At 56.4% G+C, this 22,812-nt stretch overlaps 1 protein-coding gene across 4 annotated transcripts; it reads left to right on the forward strand.

Annotated features, from left to right (window-relative positions):
- Positions 1 to 684: 684 nt before the first annotated feature.
- Caly (calcyon neuron specific vesicular protein) lies at positions 685 to 8,680 on the forward strand. Of its 4 annotated transcripts, XM_005320787.4 has the most exons (6): positions 685 to 830; positions 4,937 to 5,091; positions 6,037 to 6,150; positions 7,443 to 7,556; positions 7,865 to 8,183; positions 8,529 to 8,680. In XM_005320787.4, exons 2-5 carry the CDS (start codon positions 4,957 to 4,959, stop codon positions 8,156 to 8,158), a joined length of 657 nt encoding a protein of 218 aa, XP_005320844.1. In that variant the 5' UTR covers positions 685 to 830; positions 4,937 to 4,956; the 3' UTR covers positions 8,159 to 8,183; positions 8,529 to 8,680. The 4 variants fall into 4 exon arrangements, with proteins under 4 accessions (XP_005320844.1, XP_077879919.1, XP_013211985.1 ...); XM_078023793.1 differs by having other exon boundaries at positions 7,865 to 8,680; XM_013356531.4 differs by having other exon boundaries at positions 714 to 845; positions 7,865 to 8,680.
- Positions 8,681 to 22,812: the final 14,132 nt, after the last annotated feature.

The following is a 22,812-nucleotide window of genomic DNA, read 5'->3' on the forward strand; positions in this document are numbered from 1 at the left end:
GGGCCTCCTACCGACAGTCGTCACCACGGTGACTGGGAAAGTCGAGGCTGCCCTGGGAAAGCGCACTGCCCAAGGAATCAGAAGCTGACAGAGCGGAAGGCCATCCTCTGGGGCTGGGGTTGTCTCTCAGCGGTAGAGCGCCCGCCTAGCATGTGCGAGGCCCTGGGTTCGATCCGCAGCACCACATAAAACTAAATAAATAAAGATATTGTGTCCAACTAAAAAATAAATATTAAAAAAAAGAAGGCCATCCTCTGGGTGAGTGGGGGCCAAACCCAGCTGTGTCTGGCCCCAATTGCCCCAAGGGATAGGAGGCAGGGGAGGGGACAGGCGGTCTGTGCCATCAAGGTCTGCCTGGTGGAGGAGCAGCCTGGGCTGGGCTGGTCCCAGTATCTGCCCCCTGCCCTAAGGGGGTGATTATGTGGGGATTTGGGTGGTGTTGGTCTGACGTGTTGGGTTCCTAGGAGGTGTGTGTGTGTGTCTGGTGTTGAGGCATGTGAGATGTGTCTATGCTGAGGCATGTGAGATGTGTCTATGCTGTGTTACATGTGTTACATGTGTGAGTGTGAGGTGTGTGTCAGGTGCGTGCCTGTGAAGGTAGGGGCTCCCGGCCAACGTCTGATGAGGGAGGGGGTGTGTGCGGCCACAGTAGCAGCGGTCCCTCCTCCAGCCTGGTTACCACGGCAACCACAGCCTCGGTCTCGCGGCTCCAGCCCCTTGCCCGCCCCGCCCCCGGCTGCGAAGCGTCTGGAACTGCATCCTCCGCATCCACATCCGCATCCTCACCCTCCCGCGACCGCGTCCTGCAGCAGCTGGAGTAGGAGCCGCCTGTGAGCCATTTCCAGGTTTCTCCTTGTGGAGTGGGGTGAGGGGCCCGTGTGTGTGTGTGGGGGGGGGTGTGTGCAACGATGTGACAAGCGCAAGGGTGTGTTGGTGTGAGCAGGAGAGAGTGCGTGTGCAGGGATGTGCTGGGTGTGTGTACGGTGCAAGTGTATGCAGGAGCACTTGGGCAGATTGAATGGTGGCCAGGGTGGCCAGGCACAGCTACCCTCCTACCTTGGGGACTCTGCCTGTCCCCAGGCCAGGCCCATCCTGCTAACCAGAAGTGGGGGGTGGGGAGGTCCTCAGGGAAGCGGGAGATGCTGCCCGGTTTTGCTGACTGGATGGGGGTGGTTCTCGGGGGTGGGCGATGTCAGGGGAGTCCTAAGTGGGGACAGTCACAACCTGGACGTTCAGTAAGTACCTGAGTGTCCCACCTGCAGAGACCTGACCTGCTGCTGGGATCCCCTTATCAGGCACAGGCGGGCAGCAGACGGGTAGGACTGCAGCCTCCTCCCTATGAGCTGGCTCCACCCCTGCAGGTCTGAGAGAGCCAGTGGGAGCTATGCATCCCCGAGGTAGGCAGAGAGGGCCAGTCCCAGCTCCTGTTCAGCTCTGCCTGCAGACATTGGCAGGGAGAAGGGACAGGGAATGGGGAGAAGATGGGTAGCAGAAGGGGCATTGGGCCAGAGCATCAAGGATCTGCTGCCTGCAGGGGGTCGGGGGCGTGATGGGGGTGGCTGCATGACAGGCAGGAAGTGGCCAGAAAGTAGGGAGGCGGCATTTCTCCAGAACCACCTGCCACAGCTCTGGATATGTGGCCGAAGGTGGCTGGAACGCAGGAGACTGCGCCCCGGTTTCTCTTTGCCTGCGCCCCGCAGCTCAGCAGGGCTTCAACCCGAGTCAAATCACCAACCGCTGCAGGGCAGGGGGGCAAAAGCACCTGGTCGGGCGGTGGGTGGGGGCCTTCCGCGGGGACAGGCGCGGGCGAGGTAGGGGCGGACCCGCAGAGGTCCGCAGTCATGAACGCGCCGACGCGCACGCCGCGCAAGCGCTGGTAGCTCGCCTGCATAATCCACGCCCGCGGGCACCTCCCCTCGTGACACAACGTCCCAGAGTTGGGTGGGGTGTGAGAGTGAAAGCGACTCTATGACATGACCTCTAGCAGAGATATCATCCATCTGTCCATCAACAGCTTGTGCACCGCCCACTCTCCAATCTTGGAGCTTGGTGCACTGTCCCCACAACAGCAGCGCAGACAGGATTACAGAGCGGGGTGGGGGAGGAGCCAGTAGGAAGAGTAAGGATGCCCACTCCCCACAATTTCAGAGCTGTCTACTGTGTGCATGCATCCAGCGCGCCTTCCCAGCGGATCTCCGTGACTCAGCGACCTAAAGGATGTTCTGGTGTGTGGAGAGGGGCGGGGAGTGATGCCAAGCACAGCCCCCTTCCTAGCATTCCGCCCGGACACTGAGGCCTGGAACAAGATGCAGAGGCGTGTGTGGGGTGGCTGGAGTCCTGCCCCGTTGCTGTAGGAACCTGAGATGACGCAGTGCCAGGGGAGCTGGAGCTCATAGTTGGCCCCGGATGATCCCAAGCGGATCGATCCCGCATTGGACTCTCCCACATGCTTGCGCCTAGCTCCCGACCTGTGCCAAGGCTGGTGTACCTCGGAATGGCACTCCGTGAAAATCCTAACGCCTCTCTCCTTGAGGGCACCCTGCATGGCACCCTCTCCTGTCGTTCCATCCTCTTGCCGGGGATCTAGACCGGCCTTTATATGTATTCTCATTGCCTCATCGTCCATCTCTGCCTTCCCACTGCGATACTGTCAGCACCCAGTGCCCAATGGGTTGTGTGCTGTGCGCTAAGTATGAAGCACCGTGAAACCACATCCCCTTAGTACAGTCGCTTACCTGCCCAAGGGAGGTGCCAAGAAGCCAGGCCCAAGACCACTCCAGGAAGAGCCTCGTGCCACATGACCTCTTTCCTGGTCTGGCCAGACACAGGGTCACCAGCAGTAAACATGCTTCCAAGGGACCTCTCTCCAGAGAGCCTGACTGGGGTCAGCAGCAGGATGACCTCCTCAGTGGCCTCCTGCTGCCCCTCCCCAGCTCCTCTCACACAGGCATTGGTGCACCTGTGTTGAGATGTCGCCCTTCACTGGGTGAGAGCAACACCGACTTCTCTGTGTCCTATACATTGATTCCACAGATACACTGCTGCCCTGCTGCGTAGGGGGCACGTTTCAACATGGAGACCTCCAAGACCTACCACCACAGCCTTCCCTGCCTGTTAGGAGACTCTGCTCCTCTTTGTGTCTGTCAATAACTTTTTCCACATGGAGGTCCTGCCCATTCTGGCTGGCTATACCTGTTCCCAAGCATTGCATATTTTTGATACTATTTAAATAGAATCTTTTTAAAAATTTTTTTCCTTTTTTTTTGCCATTGGCATAAAGAAATATACCTGCTTTGCAAACTTTGTCTCTAGTCATCTCAATAGACTCATTTTCAGACCTTATCTGTAGCATTTTTGGATTTTTTACACACCAAAGCAGTTTCTTCCATGAACAATGACAGCATTCCTTGTTCTTGTCCCAGGCTCGGGTTTCATTTCTGTGCCCTGTGTGGCTGCATGGCTGAGATCTCTGCTACTGTGTCACAAAACAGACCAGGTCAAGGTGATTCTTACCTCCTTCCTGGTATCCAGCACCAGACTTGTGTTCAGTGCGCTTCACTGCAGGGTTTTTACTGTTGACTTCTATGAAATTAAGGAACATCCCTTCTGTCCCTGATATGTAATTGATTTCTGAAATAGTAAATAAATGTTGAATCCTGTCAAATATTTTTTCTGCTTCTATTGAAATTCATCAGATGTTTTTCCTTCTTTCTTCTATTAATGTGGTGAAGATAGAGATTTTTTTTTTTGTACTGGGTTTTGAACCCAGGAATGCTTAACCACCATGCCACATCCCTAGACCTTTTTCTTTTTTAGTTTGAGACAGGATCTTGCTGTTGTATGGCCTTGCTTAATTGCTGAGGCTGACCTCAAATTTGCAGTCCTCTAGTCTCAGCCTCGTTTTTTGTATCTTGATGGCTATGGCTTGCTAGGATCTAACTTGGAGTCTGCTCTGGCATTTGCAGGTGGGAATGAGCTGTGACTGCCTCTCCTGTGTCCTTGTCAGGCTGCCAGGTGCAAGCTGTGCTGGCCTCGGCTATGGGTGTCCGCAAATCCTCTTCCCCTCATTCCTTCTGGAACGGAGGTGGATCAGCGGTGAGGCTGACAGGGCCAGGAGTTCTTTTTGAGAGGTCTTAATGGCAGACTACATTTCTCAGTGGACACAGGACCTCTTCTCTTAATTGAGTGTATTTTGTGCTCTTTTTTCATCTGTCAGCTTCAGGGTCATTTGCTGCACCCCTTTTCTCTCAGAGGTCAGCCTAGAGGTGAATGTGTGTCTGCTCTTGACTTGCCTAGTGCTCAAGGGACTTGCCTCTCCTTCCTTCCCCTAAGCCACTGGATTCTGTCCTGGGATATCGGGTTTCCAGGAGATCTGCCCTTCCATGCACCAACAAGACCATGTTCTTCCATTAGTGTCTGAATTTACTAGCAGATGCCCTCCTTCAGTAGCTCCAGCAGGGCTGCCAGAGGAACACAGGATACCCTATTGCATTTGAATTTCAGATAGACAAAGATTGACATTTTAGGATAGATATGTCCCATATTGAGTATTACATGGGATTCACTTATATTTTTAAAAGTCACCATTGGTTAACTGAAATTCAAATTTATCTGGGCCTATGTGCTTAACACTGGAAACCCAATTCAAACTGCTCTTTGAATCTTTTCCTTTGAGCATAACAGCAGCCCTTAAGATATCCTTTAGGACAGATCAGCTGGTGGAAGACCCCCCCCCCCCGCAGTTTTGTGTCTGGGTAGTCTCTGACCAGAGGCACCACACCCTGCAGAGTTGAGGGGCCCCAGGGTCAGGAAAAGACAAAAAGCCTTGGCTGGAGGAGCACTGGAACTAGCCAGGGGTCCTCTCACTCCAGAGACAGCCGACATGACTGTCTACAGGGTGGCCTCTGAACAATGACCCTGTCTGTCTCTGGGGCAGGACAAGGGCCACTGTCCACCATGGTGAAGCTGGGCTGCAGCTTCTCCGGGAAGCCAGGCAAAGACCCTGGGGACCAGGATGGGGCTGCCACGGACAGTGTCCCTCTGATCAGTCCCCTGGATGTCAGCCAGCTGCAGCCACCATTCCCTGACCAGGTGAGTAGCTGACCAGTGGGGAGAGGCCTCTTCAGGCCTGCTTGGGAACAGACAGGAGTGAGGTTCATATAGATGTGACCTCCTCCAAGATGCAGTGGAGCCAGGGTCCTGAAAAGCCAATCCTCAGCTGACCACAGCCAAAGTGACCTCCTGTTTGGCTCCCTCATCCAGAGCCCCTCTTCCCATCTGAGAACAGGGCAAACTGGCCATAGGATGCCTGAGAATTTGAGCACCCAGCCCACAATGCAGCCTGAGGGACAGCAAACCATAGTATAAACTCTTCTGATAGGCATGGTTCTGGATGGGGGGCCAGAGATGGGCTCTTTGGGCAAGTGACTAATGGAGGGTGGGCTTTCAGCAGACATCAGTGGGAAGCAAAGAGCCCAGCTCAACCCTAACCCAGCCTGCCTCCAGGACCTCTGGGCGTAAAGGACAGTAGGAGCTGTCCCAGCTGGAGGCAGGGGCCATGCTCTGTGCCCACGCCAGGCAGTTCCTGGTGGTAGGGTCTCCTGAGGACAGTTCTCCAGGTGGGCTTCAACTGCTTCTCCTCCAGCAGTGGACACTATGGGCAGGCCCAGCCTGCGTCCTCCAGAACACACAGAGTTTAGAGCTAGCTCTGCTCTATGGCAGGGGCCCCAAGACTATGAGAGTCAGGACAGGCTCTGGAGGAGGGAGCCAAAGCTCCAAGCTGTGGAGCTACCAAAAGGGAAGCTATGGCAGGGAGATTTCACCCCCTTAGAGTGGAGGGTGGGCAGACACAGCATCCACCTCCCTGGGCTTCATTTTGGAGCTGCTGGAGCTCTGCCTGCCATCAGATGATCCTGGCAGACGGTCAGCTTTACACCATCACCATGCACTGCACCCTGGCTCCTAACACTTCCAGGTTAGGGCTCTCCTGGGTCATTGCCAGCTGTCCAGCAAGGCCATGGCCATCTCCCTCCTCAGGTGGTCATCAAGACGCAGACGGAATACCAGCTGTCCTCCCCAGACCAGCCGAAGAAGTTTCCAGACCTGGAGGGACAAAGGCTGAGCTGCGGCCACCCAGAGGAAGGGCGCAGGGTAACACACCTACTCACTGCTGTGGGAGTCAGGGCAGGGACAAGTGGAGGGGCAGCCCGGGCTGCAGGTGTCCAGGTTCTAGGCTGGGCTGTCCCCACTGGGTCTAGCCCAGACACAAGAGCATAGCAGGGGGTCATTCCACTCAGGATGGCCTTCCAGCCTGCCTGACCTTTAGCTTCCACAGACCGACTTTCTTCCAAGGCTGACTGCAGAGTGCGGAGCTGGGGCTTTTGCCCCTTCCCAGGGAAGTAGCCTCTCCTCAACAGGCCACTGTCTTCTCTTTTTCTTTCTTCCTTTTTTGGGGGGTGGGGAGGTACCCGGGATTGAACTCAGGGACACTAAACCACTATGCCATTTTCCTAGCTCCATTTTGTATTTTATTTAGGGACAGAGTTTCACTGAGTTGCTTAGTTACTTGCTTTTGCTGAGGCTGGCTTTGAACTCACAACCTCCTGTCTCAGCTCCCCACCTGCTGGGATGGCAGGCATGCGCCATCAGGTCCGGCCCCACTGTCTTTTTCTTAAGCTACTTGCTGACTTTCTGCGTCATATAGATGTTGACTTTTCTGTAGCACATATGGCATAATACCTTCCCTCATCTTTTGACCTCTTTATTAATGGTGGCTTTTTTTTTTCAGAAGGACACAATACCTTTATTTTATTTGTTTATTTTTATGTAGTGTCAGGGATGGAACCCATTGCCTCACGCACACTAGGCAAGCGCTCTACCACTGAGCCACAACCCCAGCCCCTAAAGGTGGCTTTAATAATAATTTTTAGTGGACTATTTCTGAAGCCTCTCATTTTTCAAAAGTGACATCTGTCACTTTTAACCCCATAGTTCCTTCAATGAAGGGCCCCACAGAGGCACTGAGGCCTGGCTGCACTTCAGCAGGTCCATCTAGTCTGGGGCTCCAGCACCCTCCTCACTGGGGAGGCCTGGAGATGTTCCCAACAAACAGTACCCTGGCCATGGTGGCCACTAACCTCCCTGGGTGCCATGTGGGCAGGGAAGCTGCTGGAGAAGTTCTTATAAGCACCTGCTGGTCAAAGGCCACATGCACTTTTCTGGGTGGCAGATGCTTCCAGAATCCCATCAGAGGGGGCACCAACATAGCCTGGACCCTGAAGAGTTGTTCCTGGGCACTTGGCCCTGGGGCTGACCTCCTGAAAGGTGCCAAGGCTTGGGGATGGTAATCCCTTTCCCGTCCCCAGCCCCCAAGGGGGCTCTCCCTAGGAAGCTGGCCAACTTGGTTCCCTGCCTAAACCAAATATCTCTTTTCCCTCCACCAGCTGCCCACTGCCAGGATGATCGCCTTCGCTATGGCCCTCCTGGGCTGCGTGCTGATCATGTACAAGGCCATCTGGTATGACCAGTTCACCTGCCCAGATGGTTTCCTGCTTCGGGTAAGACCAGAGGCCTGGGCACGGAGCAGCAGAAACCACCCTGGCCCTTGCATGCCTTCAAACACTTCACAAGTCCTTCCAGGCTGACGCCAGACATGCTTCTCCCCGGGAGCCCCTCTCTTAACCACGACCACCTGGTCCTGTGGCTCCACGAAGCCTCCGTGGATTCTGACCTGGAGGTGGATCTTAACTGGAACCCATCTCCATTTCCATAGACCCGCCGCACCCCGTGCCTGGACTTCCAACCCCCCTTGCTCACCTGGCCCAGCTAGCCCCTGACCCAGCCCCGCCCTGCCCCGCCCCCGCAGCACAAGATTTGTACGCCGCTGACCCTGGAGATGTACTACACTGAGATGGACCCCGAGCGCCACCGCAGCATCCTGGCAGCCATTGGGGCCTATCCGCTGAGCCGAAAGCACGGCACCGAGATGCCCGCGGCCTGGGGAGACAGCTACCGCGCGGCCAAGGAGGTGCACAAGGGGCCCACTCCGGCCGCGGCGGCGGCGGCGACCACCGAGACCCCCGGGCAGCCCTCGACCAAAGGAGAGAAGGAGGAGGCCCGCGAGGCAGCGAGTAGCGCACCTCCCCCGGCCCCTCAGTGAGGGCCCTCCAGCCAGCCTGGCCCGGGTAGGTGTGCCGCCCCTTCGTGGCGCTGACCTGTCCCATCGAGGCCTCCCTCTGACCTCTTGCCGCCTTTTCTGAGCACGGGACACTCCTTCCTCCCCTCTCGGCTTTCCTGGGAACCCCTCATTCCGGCCCGGCCCGGCCCGGCCCGCCAGAACCTCACCCAGGCGGGCGCCTTCCCACTCCCACCACGCAGAGTCCGAGCAGGGAGCGGGGTGAGCAGGGAGCGGGCGAGCGGGAGAGGGGCTGCAGGGCGCCTCTTCCCTCCGGTGGGCGTGGGGGGCGGGGAGCGGGCTGCACCTCGGGCCTCGCCCCTCCCGCTCAGCCCCAGCCCCTCCATCTTCGCAGCCTTCCCCAGCCAGCTCCTGTGACCAGAGCGTCGCCCCGCTGCTCTCCCACCCAGTGTTTGTGCCCCTACCCCCAGGCACCCTGCTGAAGCCCCGCCCCGGGGGCCTCTGCCTCTGTCGCTTTTCTGTAAGTAAAGATTCCCGTCTACTGGCCCTTTGTGTTTTCTGCACCTACTGCCCGCCCCCAACCCCCATGTGACGGAGCTCCTGGGGCCCAGAGGGACCCCTGAAGTCCTGCTCCTGAGGCGGAGGATCAGGGACGCTCTTGCTGAGGAAGATCCCACTACCTTGCTAGTTGGGCTGGGGGCCATAGCCCTGCGAAGGGGCCTTGTCCTCCACTTGCCCTGACTGGCCACAATGGAATTCTAAGAGTCCTGGGTGGACTCTGTCAACCGCCAAACCCATGTTCTGCCATATCCCCGGCTTGTCTGCTGGGTTTGGGGCCTGGTCCTTGAGCCACCAGTGTCTAGCAGTAGCCCGCTCCTGGGGTTACCCCCCACACACACACTCCTGGCAGCACCTGCACTGGGTTTCTGCCCGAAGAGGAATCACTGTCACTATGAATGTCCTAAGGAAGCAATGAGCAAATGCTACACTGGATAGGGAATGGGGCCTTGCAGGGTCTGTGAGCTCTGGCCCCCAGCTGGGAGCTAGACAGGACAGTCTCAGGGGGCCCAGTGGGAAGATCCCTCACTCCTACCAGCCCTTCCATCAAGCCAGCTTGCAACTCTGCAGGACCCCATCTGTCACCTTGCCTACCTAAGCACCTGTTCTCTGTTGCTTCCATTTGGGGGCCCAGACATCCCACCTGGTTGGAGGTAAGCTCAGGCCTGGGGACTGTGATGGCAGTTAGGGGCCATGACAGAGAGTACTTGGTGGGGCATGAGGAAGCAGCTCCAAGCAGGAGGGGCCACTGTGTCCTGGCTGGAGCAGGAGGGGCACTAGCATCCAGGGGGCCCCCCAGTGGAAGTCCCTAGGAGAGCCCCCTACTCCAGTGTGGACCAGACAACATGGACCAGAACCTGTGTGTCGGAAGCAGATCTGGGAGGATACACACCATGTCCCCATCTCAGTGCACACCTGCCACACACGCCCCATGTCCCCTGTCTCTGTACACACACCATGTCCCCTGACTCTGCGCACACCACACACACACCTCATGTCCCCATCTCTGTGCACACACTATACACACACCCTGCATCTCCTCTCTGTAAACACGTCGGTATACACACATGTAAAATCTGCTTGAGTTCATGTGACAGCAGTACCCTGGGGTTGACTCCAGTCTCCCCTTATTTGTAGCCCCCTCTACTGGGAGAAGACCAGTCCCTCTTGTCCTTCATGTGTTTATTTGCTCAGTCCTAAAATGCATCAGAGTCGGCAACTCAAACATGACAAAAAGGAGCCTGCAAACTGGAACTTAGGGTCTTTTGGGTCTTTAATCTGAAGGTACAAAGTCCAAGTGTACACTCAAAGGTCATTTGAGTTAGTCCTTTTTTCCACTCAGTGAGATTACATTATTGATTTGAAATACGGTGAGGGGTGAGGCTCATTATTGCTCGTACTCTGTTTTAGGCCTCTCCCCACTTTGTTATTTTTATTCTATTATGTAAGACCTTGACATGGTTCCAAAAGTCAGCTCAGATGAGACACCCCTGCCACCCCCACCCCACCCCCGCATCCCACCCATCAGGAAATGCATCTTATTCGTGTCTAGTTTGGCTTTCCTCCATCTCCTTTGCAAAAATAATCAGATACACTTTCCTTTTTCTGCTCCCTTCCTAGACTTTAACTGAAGGGCTTTTGTCCACAGTGACAACCCCCAGTTGTCTGGCCCCAGCTCAGGTCGTGTCCTTCATCCTGTCCTGGTGCTACTTGGAGTGGGCACACACCCACAGGTCACAGGTTCAGACCCCCACAAGCCCTTTCTCTCAGGGGGCAAAAGCTGGAATCCCAGGATCCACAGGCCACCTGCACTTCTGTCCAACTGGGTGGCAGACCCGGGCACTCCTGGACCCCTGGGCAGGCTCAGTACTCCTCTAGAACAACTGATGGCATTCAGGAAGGCACTTGGGTCAGGCATGTCAATCACATCGAGTGCTGGGCAGAAGTGCTGGCTTTAGAGAGTGAGGGAAGCAAAATCACAGAACTTTATGGGCCATTTCAAGGTTAGTGTCCTGGGGTCACCTCTGCAAGAGGACTAGAGCCAACTGGAGCTGGCCTGTTGGGAACTCACTCTAGAGTCTCTCCTGGCCTTGGGTGGGACAAGTAACAGCCTCGTTTTGTTTTCGTTTTTTTTGGTTGTTGTTGTTGTTTTTTGTTTGGCCTTTGGAGCTTCCGTGAGGTGACTCCATTCTGGTTTGGTTGGCCTGTTGGGCCTAGTACAGGAGCCCAGTCCAAAGCAGTGGCCCCTGTAATTTTATTTTCCATTTCCTGTTTGCAGTTTGTCATGAAGGCACACCTGGTCAGCCACGTAGAAGGCAGGGGGCAAGGTGGCGGGGGACGGGCACACCCTGCCAGGGCAGAGGGCAGAGCTGTCACCCTTGACTCAGGGTTCTGGTGACCAGCCCCTCCTGAAGCATCAGGGCCCCCAGCCTGAGTCACGTCCCCAGCACAAGCTTAGGCTTCATAAAGGTGTGGTCCACAGTGGCTGCAGGAGCAGCTCAGGCATGCTCGGGGCTCTGTGCCCAGCAGGACCTGGGGCAGAGGACGGCTGTGCAGCCATGCCTCGCTGGGTGCCCTGCTGAGTGTGGTGCTGTGCTGCCAGGGCTAAGTCATGCACATGTGTTTTTTTCTGGTCGGTGATTTATCTTCAGGGTTAAGTTCTAGAAGTAGTATTTCTGGGTTAAACATATCTTTTAAAAATATTTTTTAGTTGTTGATGGACTTTATTTTATTCATTTATTTATCTGCAGTTCTGAGAATCAAACCCAGTGCCTCACATGTGTGAGGCAAGCACTCCACCACTGAGCCACAACGCCAGCTCTAAAAGCATGTTTTATAATTATAAACTTAAAACAAGTTTTTTTCAAGCTTGAAAGCTCAACCTAAAAGTTTATTTATAAATCCAGTAATTTTTGTGTTAGTGTGAAAATACACCACTTATTTTTTAACATTCCATTCACTTATACTTGATACATTAAATCCTCTAAACATTTTTTAAATGGTTTGGATAGATTTTATTAATTTTATTTTTTTTGAGTTGTTGATGGGCCTTTATTGTTTATGTATTTATTTATTTATTTATATGTGGTGCTGAGAATCGAACCCATGCCAAATCTCTAAACTTCATATAGACATCTTGCAGACATGTCAAACTTGATTAAGCTCCCCAGGTGTTTCAAACTGGAATCACAAATCGATGTATCTGACCCTCTTGGGCACCTCAACCATCCCACAGTGCACACTGGCATGCTGCCCGGGGAAATTCAAGAGCACTTATGCACCCATACTCTTTGGGATGGCCAGCGGCACAATCTGGTGACCTGTTTTAAAACGAAAACCACAGGCTCATGAGACAGAATTTGAAGATTCGAATCTAGACAAGTTGAGTACTTTGTGAACTTAAAATCTCCACCCGGTTTGAGAAGATCTTTCCTAATCTCTGCCCACAAGTAAGAGCCCCGCACCCCCGGCACCTCAGGTGAGCCAGTGCACCTGCTGGCCAGGCCTCTCAGTTGGGGGTGGGACCCTGGCCCCCTCCACTAAAGCCAGGCCTTGCCCCAGAGGCATCCAGACCCCTCCTGGGCCCGTCAGCCAGACCCTGCCTGGGTCCCTTGCATTCTGTAAGATTTCTGAGGTGCCTGTAAGGTCTGCTCTTGCCCAGGTTTTACTGAAACCTCTCAAAATGGTCTTGAAGGTGATCACCCTATTGCAGTGGACCCTGGAAACTCCCTCCAGGTGGGCCATCTGAGGGAGCTATGTGTCAGGGGGTGGCCTCAAAGATGTGCCCTCCCAGGACAAGCCTGAGGACTCACTGTCTCACTCACCACCCTACCTGGACATCAGTTGCCATGTGACTCTTGCATGGGTACCTCTGAGCACTGCCAGTTCCTGGGTGACCCACTGGATGACCCAGGCATGACCCTGTGATGCTGCAGCTTTAGGAAATCAAGAGCGGGGTGCGCTCTTCTCCCAGGAGTCCTGTAGTACGGAGCCTTCCTCTCCTTGTGCGTCCATGTTCTACTGGATGCAGGCACTATGGGGACAGGCCGAGGTGGCAGCCCACCCTAGATGTCTGAAAGGACTCCTTACAGCTGGAGTTAGCCAGAGGCGTCTAAGGGACTTTGCTCGGAACATGCTGCCAAGACCACTGGGCCAGGTGGGCTCCCACCCCTGAGGAGGTTCTGTGGTGGCCAGCAGTTGGGGCTCAGGTAGATGGGGAGGGATGTGGCCAGCTGTGCCCTGGGGCTGCAGTTTCCAGTCTGTAAGATGTTGCTTGGGACTGGATTGGGGGTCCTCTTTCAAGGAGTGGGTAACTCACTCCAGAACAAGGCTCTCAGGCTCCCAGGCCCCTGCTTCTCCTGCCCCCCAAGGTGGGTCGATGAGGCCAGACCCTCACAGCCTAGCTCTCCTGCTCAGGCTTTTCACCCAGGGGCTGGACTGCCTGCAGCCCTGCCTAGGGACGTCAGGTGGGCTTCCAGTGGTCGTTCTGGTCCTCCTGTTCTGGCACATAGACCCAAAGCCCAGACACTCAACTGGTACAGGATGGCCCCTGCTGTCCTTGAGGAGGGATGAGGAATGTTGTGACAGGGGTCCTGTCCCATCCGCACGATTCATGGTGAGACTCAGCTGGCCCACAGGAGCCTGGGCAGAGTCCAGACAAATGAAGGGGACCCTGGAGGGTCCCTCAAGATACTGGAGCCCGCCATTAGGGCCAGATGAGTCGGTGGAAACCAGGCCCATGGTTTAATTGGGGGAGGGGGCTACCAGGTGCAGCAGCCTCATTCCTCTCCTGTCTCATGGGAAACACACTGGAACAGGGAGGGGCTGCTCCAGAGGCCTCAGCACCCACCCTCGGAGAGACCACTGGGATGGCCCATCATGACTGATGGCCAGGCCATGGCCTCGAAGGAGCTCCTGGGGACCATCAGCCTGGTAAAGCATCTTCATCTGCCTCTGTCCTGGACCAGCAGCAAGAGATGCTTCCCATAGGTGTCTGTGGGGGTGGAGCTCCCAGACTGAGGTCACAGAGCACCCCGTGCCACCTTCCTCCTCTGCAGCCGCCCTAGCCTGCTGGGACCTGATGTACCAGTGTGTCTGGGGTGCTGCAAGGCTGTCTCCCAGGCTCAGAGGGCTGCCTGGGGCTGCTAGTGGAGGTCAGGCCTACAGAAGGTCTCTACTCCAGGGCCTCCTCTGGGGCTCAAGGGACTTCAGTAGGGCACCCAGAGGACAGGGCCCTACAGAGGCTTCTGACCTGCAGCATGTGGCACAGCCCTAGGTCCAGGGCCCTGGGAGGTGGCCAGAAACCTGGTGTTCTGCAGCTACAGGTGTGGGCCACACAGTCCTGGGGTGGGTGCTGGGTGACCCAATGGAGAGGGACTGGGTTAGGGCTCCAGACTGCAGGGACAAGGCACATCACTGTCCCTCACGCTACTGGAAAGAGGCGGAACTTTCCAAAGGCTTTGATTTCCCACTGCCCTGTGAAAGGTCAATGGCACCGTAAAATGGCTCATTTTCAACACTCCCCTTACTGTGGGTACAAATGTGTTATTTCATGACTTCAAAAAATCTTGGCTTTTTGAAGTGACAGACCTTTGTGAGATCCTTTTTGTCTGCTCTGTCTCTTGGCTACAAGGCGCCAGCTGCAGGGGACAGGAATGCCATTGTAGTCACTGGCCTGCTTGGAAGAGCCTGAGGGGCCATGTGTGCATGTGTGGGCTCAAGTGTGTGTTCACATGTTTGTGTGTGTGCCCGTATCTGTGTGTGCACATATGCTCAAGGGTATGTGTGGATGTGCATGTCCCTGTCCCTGTGTCCGTGAGCGTGTGTCTGGACATGGCAAAGAAGTCAAGCCACCTTCCCTGGGCCCAGGACTTCCTGTGCTGAGCCTGGAGTCTGGGTTCTGGAAAGGCCCTGGCATGCCCGTGCTCTCTGGAACATCTGCATTCTGGGGCTGAATGGCTCTGGGGCCAAGGTAGGTGCTGCCTGCATGGTGTGGAGTCAACCCCTCCATGTCCTGGGAGCCTATTCTGCCATCCATAGGCTTGGCCTGGTCCCACATGGGTGTGGTGGGGTGGCCCGGCTCTCTGGACTCACTTGCATGGTCCCTGCCCAGGCTGCAACTCTGAGAGGTCCTACGCAGGTATCAGTGGAGTCTTGTGGGCCCTAGAAGGCTACAGAAGCCCCATGAGCAGAAGCAGGAGTCTCAGGATGCCCCCACAGTTCCTTGAGGTTCCTGGGGTGTGAGGGATGTTCAACTGAGCTCCTGCCTCGAACCACTCAGAGACAGGTGCTAGGAGCTTGGAGCAGATCCTGGTACCTAGCACAGCCCCCAAGAAAGTTTTGGGCACCCCAAGCTTCCTCAGCAGGCCTGGGTCTTCCAGGATGCACTCCTGGAGAGCAGCAGTGCCCACCACCAACTCCTGGCTGTGCTGTCCCAGTCAGTGCCCAGCCCTTAAATTGCAAGGGGGTCTATCCCACCACTGACAAGAGCAGTGGGTCAGAGCCATCTCCCTGCCCAGAGTGCCTCTTTCTCTGGTCCCCACACCTCTGCCTGCTGGTGTCCTCTCAAAGGGATCTTCACCATGCAGTCCAGGCCCCAGGAGCCAGTGCTCTCCAGCCTCTGGCTCCCACCAGCACCACAGCACCTGGCTGCTGTTGGAGGGTGCCAGAAACATCCACCCAGCACCAAACTTCAGTTTGGCTTATGTTTGGACTGGTGGTATAGCTCAATGGCAGAGTATTTGCCTGGCAGGTATGAAGCCCTGGGTTGGATCCCCAGTCCTGCAAAAAATAAAAATGAAAAGTTGACTGATCTTTGGAGATCATCTGCTCATGTACAGATGGATAAACTGAGGCCCAGAACAGAGGTCCAGGGCCCACCCCTAACCTCCATGGTACTGCCTTGTTGCTGGGGCCTGGAGTCAAAGGGATCTTTGAGGACCCCTTCCTGGAGCCGGACAAGGATCCTTCCTCCTCCCTCTGACCACAGACTCTGGAAAAGGAAAACAGAGCTTCGTCCTGTATGTGTCTGTGATAATGGACCTTTGAATTGCTTCCTGCTGTGTCCCCAGTACACTCAAACATGAAGCTCTGGTAGAACAGATTCAGCAATATAGCACTTGCCCATCACACGCAAGTCCCTGGTTCCAGCACCCCAAAAGCCCAGGCAATTCAGGTCCCACTGCTCCTGTTTCCCAGAGACAGTGCCGGCAGACACCCCAGCAACCCCAGCACAAGGCCACCTCTGCAGCCTTGAGATCCAGACTTGGCACTTGCCTCCAGGAGGTGGCGCTGTAGACAGGCACACCAACCTAGGAAGGGGTGACATCACTCACAGAGGCCGCTACTGCAAAACTCAAGGGTGGGAGTGGGAGTGGGAGGGGAGGGGGAACAGAGAGCTAAGGCCAAGTGCCTGCTATGTGAGAAGACCCAGGCCCAGGTCTTATGATGGTGGGGCACCCATGCTGAGGACAAATGCAGGCCTCCCCTGGCCTCCCAGTTTCCTGCTGACAGGACTGATGGCTGACCAGTACCCCGTGGGCTCTCAGTACAGACAGCAGGAGCAGGAGGGTTGGCCGTCGTGCTTTGGACTAGGGCCCATGGCAGGGTCTGTCTGACTTCTTCTGGTATCTGGGGAGCCTGTGCAGGTAGCAGGGACTCAGAAGGGGTTTCAGCAGAGGTGAGATGCCCATGCATACTTTCCTGGCCTCACTTACAGCCATGTCCACACGGCCAGCCAAGGGCAGCTCAACCACAAGCAGGGAAAGGATGCTCCTTGGACCCTGCTGTCATTGCAATACACTGACCCCACTTGGGGCTCTGCAGAAATGCTGGCCTCTGACGGCAGGACTTTGGGTTCCTGGCTCCAGGACCAGCTTCTGTATCTCTTCCAAAAAAAAAAAAAAAAAAAAGCCTTCAGAACTGCTTGGGAAATCACCTCCAAAAACCACATAGAGGGACAGAGAAATGTACTGGCAGCAAAACAGCAGGGTTGCTCCAAAATTAAAGGAAGGAACATGGAACTGAGGAGAGAGGAGGGGGGGCCAGGGACTGCAGCCCAGGGGTCAGCAGGGCCTGCTAAGACTCCCTGCACTCCTGTGCATGTGGCCCAGCACTGCCCCAGGAGCCTGGAGGCCTGAGTGTTGAAAGTGCCAGCCCCAAGGGCATTGTCTGTCAGCAGTCCAGGGCCACTGGCCAGGGTCTTATCACTGCAGTGGCGCAGGTAGGGGTTGGCTGCACAATGGAGCTGTGCCTCCTCCAGTAAGACAGAATGGCACAGTTGCAACTTAAGACCAGCTTGAGAAAGCCAAGTATGCCCCACAGATGCCAGTTACTGCCTGCAGTCACCCCCACCAGAAGCTTCCACTGGCCACTCCAGGGCCTCTCCTTGTTCAGTGAAGCTTTCCCAACCTCCACTGCGCTGAGTTTTGCCCTGCTGGCAAGCTAGCCTGTGCTCATGTCGGAAGGATATCTCTGTGGATGCCCAGGAAACACTTGGCCTTGGAAGGGAGGCACACATGGTCTTGAAAGTAGGCACATGTGGCCTTGGAAGGGTGGACACACTATGAAGGCGTAGTAGCACTGGGGTGCCAGGCTGGAAGGCAACAGACTCTGGGGTCTCTTCATTGAGCAAGACACCAAGTGGAAACTGAAACTGCAAGCAGGACTCAGCGCTCAGGACTTGGGGCTGTTCAAGTTGGGTCCAAGGTGCCCACCGGCCATAGAAAGGGTCACTGGTGTTCACTGGTATCCCAGCGCCTCCAGAAGCCTTCCAAGTCAAGAACACTTCACAGCGAGAAAGCACCCTGTCTCCGGGCAAGATGGCACACACTGTGGGGGTGGACACAGCTGTTAATTGGTCTCTAAGGCAGCTGCCCAGAAGAGGCCCTGAGGCAGCAGGCCCACGTGACCAGTACTGTAATCCTTGCTGCACAGGAACACTTTCTTTCCACCTGGTTTGTTCCCTAAAATGGTTTGGAAACAAGCCTGGCTTTGAGCCCACCTCAACAGCCAAGAGTGTGGGTCAGGGGCAGAGCAGAGCAGCAGTGGGCCACATCCCCCACTGCTTCTGCACTCCAAGGAGCCTGGCTCCAGGGCCAAGGAGGTACTCCATTCTCTGTCCTGGGGTTCACGCTTCTGCAGCCATCCCTGCCCTGCTAAGCCTAAGCTGGACACTCCAAACTGAGCACAGACAGGACCCAGGGTGGGCTGGGCTGGGGCAAGGGCCTCGGTCTTACCCAGCCCACGAGTATGAGCTTGAGGCTGGGAAGGACAGAGCCGGGCAACCTGGGAGACAGACTGGATCACGCATCTTGGCAGGGCTTCTAGGGCCCCAGACCCCTGGAGGGTACAGCCTGCCCCTGCCTGGATCTCTGAGCCACATTGTGTCATCTCAGCTTCTTAGAAACCACCTGAATCAGGGTGCACCCGGGGGGCTGCCAAGGACCCGGTGCTGACCCTGCCCACTGCAGGAGGCTGGCAAGGAGGCAGGAGCTTGGGGGATGGCCAGAAACAGGCTGCTCCAACCACTAAGCAGAGGGGCATCTCAGGGGCCTGGGCACAAATGCCCGGAGTCCCTCAGCCCCTGTGATGTTGGGGCTGTCTGGCCCCTTAGAGGCCATAGCTTGAGGTCAGAAGATCTGGCAGTCTCATGATTAGTCCATCCATCCCCCTAACCTGAAACTCCAGAGAGAGAAAATCCCGGGAAGATCAAGGTCTCCCCAGCAGAGCCTCCCTTCTAGGCCCTTGTCTGCTCTACTGGGTGCCTCTTAGGGTGCCGCTTCCCCCAGGAGGCCGAGTCCCAGGCTGGGCTGACTCGTGCTGGAACCTGACATGTTGAGACAGCCTCGGCCTGGTCCACAGTCCCAGCCACTGGACCTCAGGCTTGTTGGGGGAGCAGGCGTCCAGGGGAGGATGAGCTACCAAGGAATGAAGACCAGTGTGTGGTGAAAAGGAACCAGAGATGGCCCAGGCAGCCATGGAGCACAGCGGACCCCAGAAGAGGGGACATGCCCAAGGGGGCAGTAGAGTCACTATGCTGCCAACCTGAGGCTGCCAGAGACCAGCAGTGACTCCCAGGCCCAGCTGGGGGAGAGCCCAACCTGAAATCCCAGCCCCAGTGGGTCAACAGACTGAGGGGCATGCCGGGGGACTCAGGCCCTGTTGGGGTGACCATAGGACAGTCAACATCTGCGTGGCACCAGCCCGACTCCCTTTGCACAGGCATCTGGACACTGGCAGTGAGGAGCATTGCAGCACCTTTCTGCCCATCTTACCCTTAGGCCCGGGGGGTTCAGAATGGAGAGCAGGCACCCAAGGCCCCTGGACATCTGTGTCCATAGCAGCTTCAAGAGATGCTTGCTTAGCACCGTCCTGCCTAGCCTGGCTCTATGCTGTCACCCGCTGAAAACACAGATGTCGTTTCTACCCATGGGACAGGACAGAAGAGATGCGGGTTGTCCTTCCACTTGTCCTGAGGGCTAGGGAGATACCAGGCTGCAGTGGCTGGGGTGTGCCTGCCAGCTGTGCAGGCCTCCTCTGGGTTGGCCAGACAGCATCTTGGCTTGGAGACGTCTCCATGTTATAGTCCCAGGCTTGAAAGAAGGGCCTACACTGAGGGGTGCCTGATGGGGTGGGGCAGAGCCAGATCCAGGGCTATCTCTGGAACCATCTCTGCCTGGCTCCAGGTGAGGCAGGGCCAGGGCCAGGTTTTTCCACCTATTCTGACCCTTGAAGCCAGTCTCGGTGTGGGTGACAGTGAGGCCCTGCCAGCCTATGGATGCTATCTGTGTCCAGAGACAACAGCCTTAGGAACATGACAGCCCAGGAGAACTCAAGAGAAGCACTGACAGCCCTGAGGTAGGCTGCGCTGGACTTCAGGTGCCCACCTCAAAGGCGAGGCATGTGGGGACTGAGACACCTGGCCCTGTTCCTCCAGTGGCCACAGTGACCCACAGATCTGGACTGCCAAGGCCTTGGGCTCTAGGGCCCAGGAGAGTGAGCCCTGGTAGGCGACTGTACAGCACAACAAACACCACATCCAAGTCAGCTTTGCAGGACCTGATGAAGGAGAAGGCCCAGCCTCAGGGTGTCTTGGGTCATCCCAGAAAGGAGGGACTCTGGGACAGAGCCTTGACCACACCCATTCAGCTGCAGTCAGTTCTTCCAAGTGTTCTCAGAGTAGCGCCAGTTCCATCTCCAGAACCATGGACTAAATAACCTTTTCTCTTTGCAGCTTCAGATATTTATTATAGCAACACAGAGCTGACCCAGACACCAAGTTTCCGTAATGTGAGCAAATACATTCAGCTTTAAAAGCAAAGTCGAGTGGGGCATGGTGGTGCATCCCTATAATCCCAGCTACTCAGGAGGTTGAGACAGGAGGATGGAAAGTCCAAAGCCAGCCTCGGCAATTCAGCGAGACCTAAAGCAACTTGGTGAGACCTTGTCTCAAAATGAAAAGAAAAAGGACTGGGGATGCTCAATGGTTAAGCACTCTTGGTTCAACAATCCCTAGTACCAAAAAAAAGGAGAAAAAAAAGAAAAGAAAAAGAAAAGGAAAAAACAAAAGCAAGCTGGAGAGGCAAGAGGAGCTGAATCCCAAGGTCTCTTTCCCTGGGCCACTACCTGGCACCCTTCACTCCGGCTGGGGTGGGGGCAGCACAGCTCTGGAGCTCTGGGGTCCTATAGGAAAGCGGGGCACAGCCTGTTGGCGGTCTGACATCTAAAGCTCTAATTTTGTTTTCTCATTCTTTCAACAAACATTAGCACAACCAGAGGACTGGAGCTAGGGGACGCCCGGAGGCGGGGGCAGTGCGGGCCAGCAGCACGCAAGGCGGGCTTCCGTGGGTCTTGAATGCCCCCTCGACCCATCCTCCCTGGTCACCCCGTAGAGCAGAACTGGTGCCCGGAACCACTGGCGGGACTCCAAGGATGGAAAGGAAAGGATCCGGAGGTATTGAGACAGGCGGCTGGATGGCAGCCCCACGCCAGGCGGGCGCTGAGGGCACCGCCTCCCAGGACGATTACCCGGGTGGGGTGGGGACGGAGACCGGGGACTGGGACGGTGGAGCGAGAGGGGGAAGGAGCTGGGAGAGGGGGGTGAACGGCTGGGGGGAGGGGAGGGCGATCGGGAGGAAGAGGAGGAGAGCTGCAAAGAGAGGGCGGCGCGGGGCGGGCGGTGGCTGTTGAGTGGCGCAGTCATTGTGCCGGCGCCGCGAGCAGCGACAGCTCGGAATCCGTTCCCGGGTGACACGCCTGAAAGCGCCTTTGACCGAGAGGCTCACCTGCAGAGCGGGCTTTTTAGGGCCTCTGACGGCGCAGCAGCTGCCAGGGGCCGCGGGCCGGGCACCTAGGGGGACAAAGAATGGGGGCCGGGCCCTTTGAATAAGAGGCCACTTGGAAGCAGCAGGCCTGTGCCAAGACGCAGACCGGGGAAGAAAAGTGCCCTTCACGTGGCTCCGCATTGACGGAGACCTTTTCTCAGTCCAGCGCCCTCCTGTGCATGACCAAGAGCCCGGCGCGGGAGCCGAGCGGTCCGCCTCTGGCGCTCCATGCGGCCGCCGAGCCTGGCTCCCGAGCTCCCCGGCCTCTCCGAACTTCTCGCTGGTCCCGCAGCCCGGCCCGCGAGCAGGAAAGCCAAGAGTCGCGGCCAGCGCCCGCCCCCGTCAACCCCACCCACACCCCAAGAGGTGGAGGAAGGGCCAGAGGGCTCCCCGCCCGTCCTGGATTACCAAAGCGGCACTGCTCTATTCAGGGGTAAAAGCGAGTAAGAAGAAATACCCCTGCACAACTACAGTGCTGGAGTGCAGCAGAGCTGATTGGGGCCGGGCTTTCTATGGCAGAGGGGAGCCAGGGATGCAGAGCTGATTTTCCCGTTGCTGCTAGGAGAAGGCCTAGGAGGGGGAGTCAGTGTTCCGGAGACTGCCTTGGAAACCTGTGACAAGCAGTGGCTTCTTACCTGCAGGCCAGGGCTGTTTCTCTTCCTCAACACAGGGTCTGAGGCAGGAAGTAGGCACATCCCAGGCATCTGCCCCTAGATATCCAACAAGCCCACCCAGAGGAACCCATAGTCTTCCAACAGCTGGCTGCCTGCTTCCCCCTTCTCGGTCACAGCCTTCCAGACATGTGACCGTAAATCGGGCAACTGGCCCTAGGGGGCTCTGGGGATAGGCACGGGGTGGGAAATGTCCTCCCTAACTGTGCTCAGCCCTTTGGGGTCATGCTTGTCCTTGGTAAGGACAAAAGGCATCAGGGCCTCACCCTTGCGCTTCTGCCTTAGCTTACCTCCCAGCCAGGGCCCTGGGCCTCCCCGGCATCCTAGGCTGTCCACAGGTTGCTGCTGGCCCTTCTACCTGCTACTCCAGGATTCCAAACATAGCTCAGAGAAAGTCCAGAGATGAGGAGGGGACTGAGGGTGACAGCTTGGCAGACCACAGTGACGGCTCACTGGGGAGTCGGTCACCCAGAATGAAGAATAAAGATCTCAGGTGCCAGACAGGCCTGGCTCAAGATGAGCCAACACTGTGCACAGGTCACACATGCCAGTCAGGGTCCTGGACACATTGTAGCAGCCCAGGGCCAAAACCTCAGTGATAACAGGTGCTGCTCTTCCTAACCCTTGCCTGTGCCCAGAGGTCTCCATCCCCCAGGACCTGGAAGAGGCTGGAGGTCAGACCCAACACCCACGTTTATTCCAATGCTGGAAGCTCAGCTGTTGGTCACATTCTGTCTTAGATTGTTTTCAAACTTAAGAGCCTTGGGCCATGGGTTGTTCACACTCGTAGTCGCTTGCTTTTGGTCAGGAAGGGGAATTCCCTGGGCCCCTGCCAAGCCCCAACTGGCCCTCGCTCTCTGAGGAGTTCCTGGTTGCTACCTGTCCAGGGTGGCTGTGCTTCTGCTCCCGGCCTCTCCTGGGCCAGGCACCCACTGCCCCACCTTTTGGCCTGCCTGTTGGAATTGTCCCCACTGGGGACAGTCCTGTTTTACCCCTAGGGGGCACTCCCAGGCAGGCAAACTGGCACCGCCTGGCTGTTCCTGGGGCCCCATGCCCTGGGAGTCACGTCCTTAGCACCATTCCCTTGCACAGTGGCCTGGTGTCCACCACCTGCACCTCTTTCCTC

The sequence above is a fragment of the Ictidomys tridecemlineatus genome, chromosome 1 (assembly GCF_052094955.1).
Source record: "Ictidomys tridecemlineatus isolate mIctTri1 chromosome 1, mIctTri1.hap1, whole genome shotgun sequence".
NCBI lineage: Eukaryota > Metazoa > Chordata > Mammalia > Rodentia > Sciuridae > Ictidomys > Ictidomys tridecemlineatus.